General features: G+C 38.3%; 1 protein-coding gene across 4 annotated transcripts in view; it reads right to left on the reverse strand.

Annotated features, from left to right (window-relative positions):
• Nucleotides 1–368: 368 nt before the first annotated feature.
• Nucleotides 369–12,680, reverse strand: part of pde4cb (phosphodiesterase 4C, cAMP-specific b) — a 122,835-nt gene continuing 110,523 nt past the window's right edge. For 3 of the 4 annotated variants that reach the window (XM_067388553.1, XM_067388554.1, XM_067388555.1), the window contains 13 exons: nucleotides 11,816–11,852; nucleotides 11,526–11,596; nucleotides 11,359–11,408; nucleotides 11,067–11,179; nucleotides 8,968–9,061; nucleotides 8,644–8,813; nucleotides 8,456–8,554; nucleotides 7,260–7,424; nucleotides 7,061–7,160; nucleotides 6,772–6,926; nucleotides 3,438–3,560; nucleotides 2,854–3,036; nucleotides 369–1,347 (listed from right to left, as the gene is read on the reverse strand). In XM_067388553.1, the coding sequence (XP_067244654.1) occupies nucleotides 988–1,347; nucleotides 2,854–3,036; nucleotides 3,438–3,560; nucleotides 6,772–6,926; nucleotides 7,061–7,160; nucleotides 7,260–7,424; nucleotides 8,456–8,554; nucleotides 8,644–8,813; nucleotides 8,968–9,061; nucleotides 11,067–11,179; nucleotides 11,359–11,408; nucleotides 11,526–11,596; nucleotides 11,816–11,852 (1,720 nt within the window). In that variant the 3' untranslated portion in view covers nucleotides 369–987. Of the gene's footprint in view, nucleotides 1,348–2,853; nucleotides 3,037–3,437; nucleotides 3,561–6,771; nucleotides 6,927–7,060; nucleotides 7,161–7,259; nucleotides 7,425–8,455; nucleotides 8,555–8,643; nucleotides 8,814–8,967; nucleotides 9,062–11,066; nucleotides 11,180–11,358; nucleotides 11,409–11,525; nucleotides 11,644–11,815; nucleotides 11,853–12,680 lie in introns of all 4 variants that reach the window. The other variant, XM_067388556.1, reaches the window with a different exon arrangement.

Raw genomic sequence — 12,680 nt, forward strand, 5'->3', positions numbered from 1 at the left:
GTAATTCTGCATAATTTACTGTTGTTATTACAGCAAGTATATGTAATGTGTAACAGACACTAAAAAATAAAGTGTTACCAAAACGGGTCTTAAAGGGATAGTTCACCCAAAAATGAAAATTTTGTCATCATTTCAAGTTGTTCCAAACCTATATAAATTTCTTTATTCTGCTGAACACAAAGGATGATATTTGCAAGAATGTTTGAAACCAAGCAGATGCCGCCCCCCATTGACTGCAATAGCAGGGAAAAAATACTATGGCGCTCATTGGGGGGCGAGATACAAACATTCTTCCAAATATCTTCCTTTGTGTACAGCAGAACACAGAAATTTATACAGGTTTGGAACAACTTGAGGGGGAATAAATGATGACAGAATTTTCATTTTTGGGTGAACTATCCCTTTAATGTACTGTGATTAATCAACTGAGGAATTATAGTGATACATTTAGAATGTATACCCAATTCACCTGTGGTGTCTTGCCTTAAATATTTCTCACAACTGCCCCGTTTCATTTGAGTAAGTAATTTTTCAGTGGCAAAAAAAAAAAAAAAAAATGCATTAATTTATCCATTATTAAAAAGTTTCAAGATAATAAATATCCTAAAGTGTAGTGAAAAAGTTCACATAACGAGTAAATCAGCTTTCCTTTGCAGTTGGCATGGACAGTCACTCAAGGGAAGACTCATGTTTCTCCATGCGACTCTGACATGAGACCACAAAAACATTCATCTGCAACTTTCGGCCTCAGGCCTTTTTGCAAAAGTTTATAAAGCTTTTTGCAGAGTTTAAAAAGCAAATATAGCTTTAAATTACAGGTTATTTGGTCAGATAAACCTTGGGTCCAATGTCTTTTTATGTTTTAGTGAATGGTTGTTCTACTCAACTGCAAATTAATAAGTGCAACTAAGAAACACAAATGAACAGTGCTGCGGTTGGTACTGGGTCATGTTAAGTTTCCAACTGCAGGATGGATATGCTGGTCATTTATTGGTCCAGTTCTCTTTCGCTGCTGTCTAAAATGGGAGTGACTCCAAGGGAGGACATTTGTGGATGCCCGGTGTCCGTCATAGTCCTTGATCTTTCTGAATCCATGTGCTCCTCTTCAGCCTCTAACTCTCCATCCTCTTCCTCCAGAGTCAGCTCGAACTGGAACTTTTCTCCGGCTGAGCCCACCATGGCCCGTGAGTCCTGCTCTTCGGGGGTGGGCGACGGGCTGCGTGGGATCATGCTTTGGTACCATTCTCGGTTGTCCTCTAATGTATCTAGAATGTCCTGAGCATCTGGATGGACCAGATCAGCCCATGTTTCCCATAGAGGGTGGACAATGTAATCGATGAATCCCACCTTAAGAAACAATTATCAAACACAGTAATCATTAGTATACTATAGGACAGGGTTTTTCTAATTTGTTAATCCACACATATGATCATTTTTATTCTCTCCTAAAATACAAAGACAGCTATATATTTTCATGTATAAAAAAAATAATACAATATGTGAAATATTAAGAGTTATATTATAAAGAGTTTTTTTTTTAAATAATTGGCTTTTATATTGTCAAACATTTTATTTACACCTATTTTGTACTGTTAATATTAATATTAACAGAATTAAATTATCATAATTTATATATCACGATTTCATTAATCAAATTTAGTGGTTAAAATCATTATATTAAACATCTTAAAGTGCACACATTAACTTTGACAGCCCTAAAAAGTTTTTTACAGCTATATTTCAGCTATATTTCCATGTATAAACACCCATTTATGCAGTGTGAGAAAAATATTAAGTGTAATATTATAAAGACATTTTAAGTGATTGACTTTAATATTGTCATTGGGCAAATTATTAAAATAGTTTTAATAATTTTATATACATCTAGGTTATTCTATGTTTCGATGGTACACTTTAGACATTCAGCTAACTATAAGTAACTTTGCAACTACATGTCAACTACTATAACTCAGATCATCTGTAGTAGGCTGTTAGTTGACTGTTAGGTTAGGGTTAGTAGAATAAGTTGACATGTAATTGCAGATTTACTAATAGTCAATAAAATGTCTGTCACAATTATGTTAAGTTAGTTTAATTTTCATGAACTTTTAGTTTCTATTCATCCATTGCCTTTTTCCTTTGTTCAAGTTTCCCGCCACTCATCAGTTTCCATTGACACTCACTAATCATCACAGCTGTCAGTCATTATGTTCTTATCAACATGTGTATTTAGTTCCTCACCTCCACTCTTTCAGTTGTCCAGTATTGTTTGTGATTGCACAGTGTTTACTTTGTTAAATAAATGCTTTTACTTTATTCTACAATGCCTATCTTTTTCTTCATCTGACTAAATGTGACTGTCTGTTGGGAGCATCAAAGTGTTTGCAGATATTGAGCAGTCAGTCTACAAATACTCAAATGAGAGTTAGTTGATATGTAGTTGCAAAGCTAACAAAACTAAATGCAAAATCGTTCTTACATTGTGTCTACACCAGACGTGACACAACAAAGGTCAACAGAACGCATTACAATCAGTGATACCATCTACACCGAATGTGACATATGAAAATACTTTTTATTTGCATGTATATTAAGCTACTTATTCATTTGATTTTGTTTATTTTTTTACAGTTAAAAAAATATTGCTATTAATAAAATAAAATAATCACAATTTATCTCATTATTTAATGAATTAATTTTAGTGAATGTTAAACATTATACTAAACATTTTTATTAATATCTTAAGTGCACGCTTTAACAGCCATATATATATATATATATATATCCCAGGCCCCAATTTAAAATTTTTAAACCCCCCTAAAATAGGAGACATAATCACATTTGTAAGCATACCTGAGTTTTTTCCACAGAAGCCGTGTGTTTGTCACACATGGGGCTGATTTCTATGCCCTTGTCACGCTCATGGTCACCCTGACTAAAAAGCTCCACCATGATGCGATTTGTCCACTGTCGATAGAGCTCCAGGGGTTTCGTGGGGTTGCTGAGGTCAGAACAATGCACCATGTTCTGGAGCACCTTTAGAAGGAAAGAATTAAGAATTTTTACATCTGACTTTTAGTTACAATTTAGCTGTACAAATAGAGCTAAAAAGCCAATAATATCTAGGAATGGATCAGGGTAGCGTTTCCCAAAAGCATCGTAAGCCTAAGTTGATCGTAGCTCCACTGGTTTCAATAGAGCTACGATCAACTTAAGCTTACGATGCTTTTGGGAAACTCTGCCCTTGATGGTTGACTAGTCACCCAAAAATAGAATAATAATTATTATTATTATTATTATTATTATTATTTTAAATCAGTGGTGCTTTAAATGGGCTGAATTTAGTGATGCTATCAGGGGCCCTAAATTATACAGGGCCTCACATCCCTAATACTGGAAGTGTACTTTTACATTTGGTAGAATAAGACCTGCAATACCTGTATTCGGTCTGTGTAGTTGTCCAGCAGTAAGACTCCTAGACTGGTCACTTTTTTAGTTTCCACCATTGTCTTCAGATCAGCCAGGAAATTCATGTGTTTGGACATATCAGTGGCTAATACCTGGAAAAACAACAGGAAATTTGGTATTAGACCCATGAGTAACAGAGTATTTGAAATGTGATGTCTTAAAAAAAAAGTTTTTGTCTTACTTCACGGTTTATTAGGGTTGGACATTGTAATTCAGTTTCATTCTGTCTTGATGAAATACATGTTGTAAAATAACAAACAGTCACCCGAGTAGTCTGATTCACAAATGAATGACTCTTTTTTTTTTTTTTTTTTTTTTATGACTCACAAATGAATCACAGGGAAAATCATTGGTCTAAATCTTTCATTACCTCACTGAATCATTTGGAACAAGTACTGAATCTGACTCACTCAATGAAATATCATAAGTATCAGACATATCTGGTTACGGTACTAAATAAACCATTATTTTTGCTGTTATGTTTTCCTTAAGGTCCATAAAAGGTAAATTAGGAGGAATCAGTAGTTAAAATACAGATTCACAACAGTTTTGTTGAAATATTTGTACTTTAAACAATGTGACTAAATTAATATCATAGTATCATTCATGATTAGTATTTTTGTTTATAATATAAATAATAAAATATCAATAATAGTATATGATAAAATGTATTAAGGAGCAGATATTTGGTGCTTGTTCAAAAGTACTAAAATCATTAAGTTGAATCAAAATCATTACTGAATGATTACTATAAGCTTCATTAATCTGTATTCATTGTTACATGTCATGTCTCTGTCTGCCCTTGTGACCTAGTTTCCCTGTTCTGTTAATTAGTTCATTTGATTCACCTGTGCCTTGTTTATTATCCTGTCACCTAGTTTAGTTCCTTTGTTAGTCCCTTGTATATATACCCTGTGTTTCTAGTCTTGTGTTGTCTGGTATCGTTTGTATTATGTTGGTGTATGTTCCATTGGATTCCTGTTTCTCCTCAAGTAAAGACTTATATTCATTCTATCTCCTCGTTGTATGCGTTGTATACCATACCGGACCAAAACAGTTTTTGCGGCGATTTTCTTTTTGTTTGTTTTTTCCCCTTGTTTTTCCCATCACCATGGACCCTGCTGTTGCCCTTTTGTGCCTGGAGCAGAGGGACCGCTCCCTGGAATCCCACACCTTGGATTTTTTTGGAGTTGGCGTGCCTCACTCACTATCCAGACCGCTCGCTCTGCGTGTTCTACATCTCCAGCCTTAGTGAGCGGTCCCGGGCACGCCTCCCAGGGAGCGGTCCTCAGAAGGACTTCGCCGCACTCGTGGAGTGGGTGCTGGTAAACAACAACTCTCCGTTTACCATCTGCCCCGCGGAGGATGACTTCGCCGCCAGCCCCACTCCACTGCCAGAAGCCAGTCAGTCAACATCGACGAACGTCACAACGGAGATGTTTCACGAGCCCACCGCAGACCGAGGAGGCCAGCCCACCGCGATGGATGAGCCAGGACCGAGGAAAGGATCGGACCGTACCATCGCCCCGGAGCCAACCTCACAGCAAGGTTCTGACCAGGTGCGTGAGCCGGTAACATCATCTGACGTCGTGGGAGTGCTTGTGGAGCTCGAGGGCTGGGAGGAAAGCTCCGCCCACAACACCACCACAATGGAAACTATGACTGACACTGGCAAATATGCTGAGGAACTGAAAGATATTTTTACAGTTGATTTAATTGATTTTTTTCGGAGAGGTGACTTCCCATTCCCCTGATTCTCCTGTTTTTAATGATTCTCCTGAGCCTCCAGAGGACCAATCTCCAGTGTTCTCCAGATCTCCGTCTCCTGAGTTCCCTGTCTGCCCACCCAGCCTCCCTCTCCCGCCTCCTCCGTCACCCAGTCTCACAGCCAGTTCCTCAGCCCCACCATCACCTCTGCCCTTCAGCTGCTCGACATCTCCCACATGCCAGGTGGGGATGTCGAGCATCTTCAGGTCCTCCACTACATCCACTCAAGAGGATCCCCTGCCTCCACTTCCAGCCTCCACGCCCCCTGCTCCACCTCGGCCCGTCGACACTTCGGCGTCACCCTGGCTCCTCCCTCCCTCGGCTCCACCGGACACCTTCGGCCATACGGCTTCTCCGGGCTCCCTCGTCTTTCCGGCTCCGCCTTGGTCAGTCGTCCACCTGCCTGCACCTACGGCTCCGTCTGGCTCCTCCTTCCCTCCAGCTCCGCCTACATCCTCGGTCCCACCGGCTCAGCCTCTGCCCTCTGGATGTCCGCCTCCTCCTCGGACGCTCGTCGCCATGGCTCCTCCTCGGTCTCCAGGACCATCGGCTGCGCGTGGGCTCGTCGGCTCTTCAGTTACACCTGGGTCTCCAGCTGCATCTCCGTTGGTCGTCCCCAGGGTGTCGTCTGCCCCCAAGCCGACTCCACCATGGCTCCTCCCACCTGCGTCTCTACCCTGGGGCCTCGTCCTGGCTGGCTTCTGGGGTAACATCTGGCTCCTCCTGCTCCTGGCTTCCCCCTGGCTCCTCCCACCCTCCACTCCCCCTTGGACTGTCATTGCTGGTTTTCATGGACTCTTTTCTTTTGGTTGTTTGTGTTTTCTCCGCCCTCCTCCAGAACCCCCTCCCTCCCTCCTCTGGACTCTTACGCCGCGAGGACGCGCCTATCCGGGAGGGGGCGAAATGTTACATGTCATGTCTCTGTCTGCCCTTGTGACCTAGTTTCCCTGTTCTGTTAATTAGTTCATTTGATTCACCTGTGCCTTGTTTATTATCCTGTCACCTAGTTTAGTTCCTTTGTTAGTCCCTTGTATATATACCCTGTGTTTCTAGTCTTGTGTTGTCCGGTATCGTTTGTATTATGTTGGTGTATGTTCCATTGGATTCCTGTTTCTCCTCAAGTAAAGACTTATATTCATTCTATCTCCTCGTTGTATGCGTTGTATACCAGCAACCGTAACATTCATAGTGTTTATACACAATTATATAGTATTACTATAAGGACTCGTTCACACAGAATGCGTTTTTGCTTTGAAAAACACAAAATGCGGGCAGTATAATGGGGAAAAACGCAAAAAGTTACCTTAAAGTTTTAAAAGTTGAACTGATTTTAACTTGGGCGTGTTTTTAGAATGCCGTGTAATGCACAAGATGCCTCAAAAGACGCAAGACTGGAGTGCAACGGTCAAACATGTCCGTCTAACAGGTTTACATAGAAAAACAATGGAAAAGTAGCGGGTTTAGAATGGAAAAATTTATTCTGTGTGAATGGCCCCTCACATTTGATGATGAGATTTACAAATCACAAAGACTTGCCATATCTATAGTCATCTGTCTCAAGGACTGTCGTTGTTTCTTGCTGAGATTACAAAATATATCACAGTGTTCCTCCTGTAGAAGCTTGAAGCCGACAGCCAAGTGATGATTCTCCAACACTGAGGCGTCATTATACATGAGAGCCAGTTCAGAGTCTGAAAAAGTGAAGAGAAAAACCACATACTAAGGTCTCACTAGGTTTTTAGATAGACTTGCATGTATTTTTATTGGGGACGGAGCCTAAGGGAATTAATTTGGGAGTCATTTTAATGATTTGTCATAGTCATACTTGTATTAATGAGGAACTGGTTGGACACTCCTGGATGATCCACATCATGAATAGCACTGGCAAACAGAGCAGCCATGATCTCAAGATCTGTGAACACATCCTGAAAGTAAAAAAAAAAACATTGTCAATAACAGGATATATTTGTTTTTATGGTTAATTCCCATGAACACTCTGTATGTATGTACACATCCAAGCAGACCTCTAGGGCAGGTGTGGAGAGAAGAACGTGTGTAGACTGCACAACGTCTGCTGCGTGGATGTTGTTATGGTAGGCCACATCTGCATGGTAGTGGTCTTCCAAAGTCATCAAAAAAGTTAAGAAGGTGTCCGGTGGGATTTTAAAGGATTTGAGCAAATCTCGCTCCTGAGAATTACAGAGTACATAAACATAATAATGGATTAAATGTAGGCTTTTATTCACATATAAACATTCATCAACTCACACATCAGTTATGATAAATGAAAGCTCAAGCATGTGCAAGAGCCAATGAGGTTCATTCTCATGTGTTGCACAGCACGTTTGAGCTTTCACAAGAGGTTTGTTCTCTCGTGACAAGCAGGTTCTTTTTAGCTTCTGTTTATGTTCACTGATCAGTGTTTATATGTGAATAAAAGCCTAAATTCAGACTGTTCATCATATAAAGTGATCGTGCCTCTTCAGAAAATTTGGACTAAACCACTCAATACATATGAATTAGTTTTAAGATCTCTTTATGAACTTTTTGAAGCATCAAAATGGTAGTTGCATAACTTTCAATGGAGGGACAGAAATTGCTCAGATTTCATTAAAAATATCTTAATTTGTGACCCCTGGAAAGCAAAACCAGTCATAAGGGCCATTTTTGTAAGCAAAATTGTTTAACAAATAAGCTTTCCAATGATGTATGGTTTGTTAGGATAGGACAATATGTGGCCGAGATACGACTATTTGAAAATCTGGAATCTGAGGGTGCAAGAAAATGAGCTCCTTTTAAAGTTGTCCAAATGAAGTCCTAAGCAATGCATATCCACTAACGAAAATACATTTTTTGTAGGAAATTTACTAAATACATTCATGGAACATGATCTTTACTTAATATCCTAGTGATTTTTGGCATAAAAGAAAAATCGATAATGTTGACCCATATTGTTGGCTATTGCTACAAATATACCCGTGCAACTTATGACTGGCTTTGTGGTCCAGGGTCACATTTGTGTTCTGAAGATGAACGAAAGCCTTGTGGGTTTGGAGCGACATAAGGGTGAGTAAATTATGAGAGAACTTTCAGTTTTGGGTGAACTAACCCTTTAATGCTACATACCACATTTCAAATTATGAGCTTTTTTAAACAAGGCTATATACAATATATTGTAGGAAATACAATAGCAAAGCAGCAAAACGGTCATAAATCTTACCTGAAAAATGGTGTACATTATGACTGTCAGTGGCCGATTCCCAGAATACTCTGCTATCTTAAAAATATCTATTCCCCATCGATCCACATCCTCAAGTCCCTGGAGGGAAAAAAATATGGTCAATTTACTCCAATGAAGTGCATTAATAATAATATTAAGAATAGAAATAAAATGAAATGAAGGGACACCTTAGCCAGGAGGCTCTCGTGCTGCGTGTTGACACCAAATCGTGGGATGCTTGTTGGTGGGAGACTCAGGCTGGGGCTCAGTTTTCTCACTCCACTTATCTGAGACATCGGACGGCGCTTTTTCTCCTCCTTGCAAGCTGCTGACAAAATCTCCACATCATGCTGTTTTTCTGCAACACAAACACAAAGAGTATGTGAACAGCCCTGAGTTACATTCAGACTGAAAGGAAGACAGTTTAAAAATCTTTATTATTGGTGAACACACTGTTATTATATATTACATGTGTCATAATCACATTTAAATTACATTAAGTAGTAACTCACGTAAAATTGCGCTTGCTATAAACTCCGACACCTGGTTTCCTGACCGGCTTGTCTCAGACAGCTGAGTTAGCTCCCTGTTGAGCATTCTTTTAAACTAAAAAAAATAATAAAATAAAATACAACAAATAAAAGTGAAACATTATATTCTAATTGTAAAAAATTCACTTATTGCATTATGGAACTAATTTCAGTGTAATAACGACAGCAAATGATACAGTGAATTTAACTGTGATGTAAATGATATACAGAGTCCCGAAGAAAACTAGTGTCATGAACATAGAGTCCTACAGCACAATATTCACCATTATAACTTTCTGTTACTTTAGTCCATACCGAAAGGTCTATGAGGAAACACTCATTCAGACTCTACAGTCCATGGTGGGCTTATGTAATCATGCATCAGAAAAATGATTTACAGCTCTGATTAACACAGAGCATTGCAATAAAAGACCCAAAAACTGTAGTTTTCATTTTAACTTTGAAGGGATAGTTCACCCAAAAAATAAAAATTCTGTCATCATTTACTCACCCTCATGTTGTTCCAAACCTGTATGAATTTCTTTGTTCTGCTGAACACAAAAGAAGATATTTTGAAGAATGTCAGTAACCACAGTAGGACAAAAATGACTATGGAAGTCAATGGGGTCCATCAACTGTCTGGTTACTGACATTCTTCAAAATATCTTCTTTTGTGTTCAGCAGAACAAAGAAATTCATACAGGTTTGGAACAACATGAGGGTGAGTAAATGATAACAGAATTGAATTATAGTTTTAGTAATTTCATCATGTACTTTTATCATTTTAATTATTTATTTGTATATCTCTGTTAAGCTTTAATGCGTTTTTGTTTAATTTAAATTTGAGTACTTCAACTTAATTTATTTTATTTCAGTTAGTTGCCAACTTTTTTTTTATTATAACTTTTTTTTTTTTTTTTCAAAACTATTTTTAAAGGGATAGTTCACCCAAAAATTATCCCATGATTTACTCACCCTCAAGCCATATGACTATCTTCTTTCAGACAAACACAATCAGAGATGTATTTAAAAATATTCTTAGTCCTCCAAGGTAATAATGGTTGTGAATGGGGAGCCACGTTTTGAAGTAAAAAATAATGCATCCATCAATAAAAAAGTAATCCATATGACTCCAGCGGGTTAATAATGGCCTTCTGAAGTGAAGTGATTCGTTTTTGTAAGAAAAATATCCACATTTAAAACTTGATTAATTCAAATAACTAGCTTCCGGTGGATGACCATACGCAGAATGCGCAAGTCGACTGATTAATCCTCTGACTCGATGTATGACGCAGGATGTAGGAGTATTGTAAGCTTAGATGCCTCTCACGGTTCAAACAAACAGGGCTGTGCAACAAATTTAAGCTCCACTTCTCTAATATCGAAATCTGCCAACATTTTTCTTTAGTATTTCTCGTTTTAGACTTCTAATTTGTGACCGGTGTTTTGTTTTGCCTCCCTTCTCCTCCGCATTCATCACTGAGTCCGGGTCAAAGATTGCTCTTCCACCCAAATCAACTTGCGCATTCTGCGTATGGTCGTCCGCTGGAAGCTAGTTATTTGAATTAATAAAGTTTTAAACATGGATATTTGTTTTCTTACAAAAACGCATCACTTCGCTTCAGAACGTCTTTGTTAACCCACTGGAGTCGTATGGATTACTTTTTTTTATGGATGGATGCATTATTTTTGACTTCAAAATGCTGCCCCATTTCACAACCATTATAAACTGTGGGGGAATAAGGATATTTTTTAAATATATCTCTGATTGTGTTAGTCTGAAAGAAGATAGTCAGACTCATATACACCTAGGATGGCTTGAGGGTGAGTAAATCATGGGATAATTTAAATTTTTGGGTGAACTATCCCAGTTTTTTTTTTTTTTTTTTTTTTTTTCTCATGTTTTAAAATGGAAATATGAAAAGAAAACTACAAACACATAAAATCTGCACCACAGATACCATTTTTGATTTGTGAACTACAATGGAGTCAGTGTATAAGAACTTAAATCTGTTGTTTCTTCACACAGGTTGGTTTATGTACAGCTGGGGGGGGGGGTGTAAAGTGTATAAAGTGTATACCTTATTGGAGGCCATTTCACTGACAGAGTTACGTGTTTGCAGGGTCTCCAGCTGGTCCAAACACCAGTCCAGCTCTTCAAGAGTCTCAACAGCGAGTTTTTGATATGATTCATCTAGAAAACCAAACAGAACAGTCCTGGATCTTTTAAATAATGTTAGAATAAGCCTCAAATACATCATCTTTGGTGATTACTCAGATGTTCAGAACTTCACGTCTATAAAATCTGCCTGAGGTCTACGGCAAGAAAAAATCTGCATCTTTAGCTAGACCAGCTCATGTTTTTCCACTCACCTGACAGGTTTGTTTTACAGGCGGATGGAGGGTTAGTGCCTGACGGTCTCCTGATATAAAAAAAAGAAAGAAAAAAAAAAGACCTCATGTGACAATTGTTATAAGTCTTTTTCTCATTAAGCCTCCCATTCACTAACTATCTAAAGATGTTTAGGCTATAGACTCACTTGTTGTTTCTATCTTGCATGTGGGTTAAAGCTGCAACATTACCCCTCACTGTACGCAGACTGGCAAGAACCTACAGTACACACATACACACAGTGCAGGTCTACAGCTGTTACACCACTGGAAGACATATGTGCAAATGTTACACATTCATCTACACAATAGAATGCACATAGTGCCTTGCACAATTAACAATTATTTGAAACCTTTGTGAAATTACAAATCTTAAAGGCTACATACACATTTATATTACACATATATTACACATTTGCCAAATTAGCAACCAACTGACCTGCGCAAACGGCGTTACAATCATGTCCTCCCCATGACTGCAAAAGACAAGACATGATCCAATTAATAATTTAACAAGGAATCAATATTGACCAAATTTCTTTCTTAAAGCACTTTCCTAGTCTTATTGTAAATGATTGACTGACGCACATGTAATAATTTAATTAATTGACTCTAAAGCAACATTATAATTCATTAAAAAAAAAAAAAAAAATTTAACCCATTCAACAATAACAATTTCTTAATGGATAAAATCTATGGAGGGTTAGGAGTGCCATATTAAAAATAAATAAATAAATAAAAGTGTAAATAAATATATAAAATTGCAGTACATTTTTGTATCTTTGGGATTTTGATGTATATAATAATATCTGTTTCAATAATAAATATATATGTATATGTTTCAACAACAGGGTTTTATTGATACACTATATTGCCAAAGGTATTGGGACACCCATCTAAATCATTGAATTTAGGTGTTCCAATCACTTCCATGGCCACAGGTGTATAAAATCAAGTACCTAGGCATGCAGACTGCTTCTACAAACATTTGTGAAAGAAAGGGTCGCTATCAGGGGCTCAGTGAATTCAAGCGTGGTACCGTGATAGGTTGTCACCTGTGAAATAAGTCCATTCATGAAATTTCCTGACTACTACATATTCCACGGTCAACTTTTAGTGGGATTATAACAAAGTGGAAGCAATTGGGAACAACAGCAACTCATTCATGAAGTGGTAGGCCATGTAAATTCACAGAGCAGAGTCAGCGCATGCTGAGGCGCACAGTGTGCAGAAGTCACCAACTTTCTGCAGACCTCCAAACTTTGTGTTAGCTCAAATTAGCTCAAGAACATTGCGTAGAGAGC

This window comes from Chanodichthys erythropterus, chromosome 6 (genome assembly GCF_024489055.1).
Source record: "Chanodichthys erythropterus isolate Z2021 chromosome 6, ASM2448905v1, whole genome shotgun sequence".
In the NCBI taxonomy this organism is placed as follows: Eukaryota; Metazoa; Chordata; class Actinopteri; order Cypriniformes; family Xenocyprididae; genus Chanodichthys; species Chanodichthys erythropterus.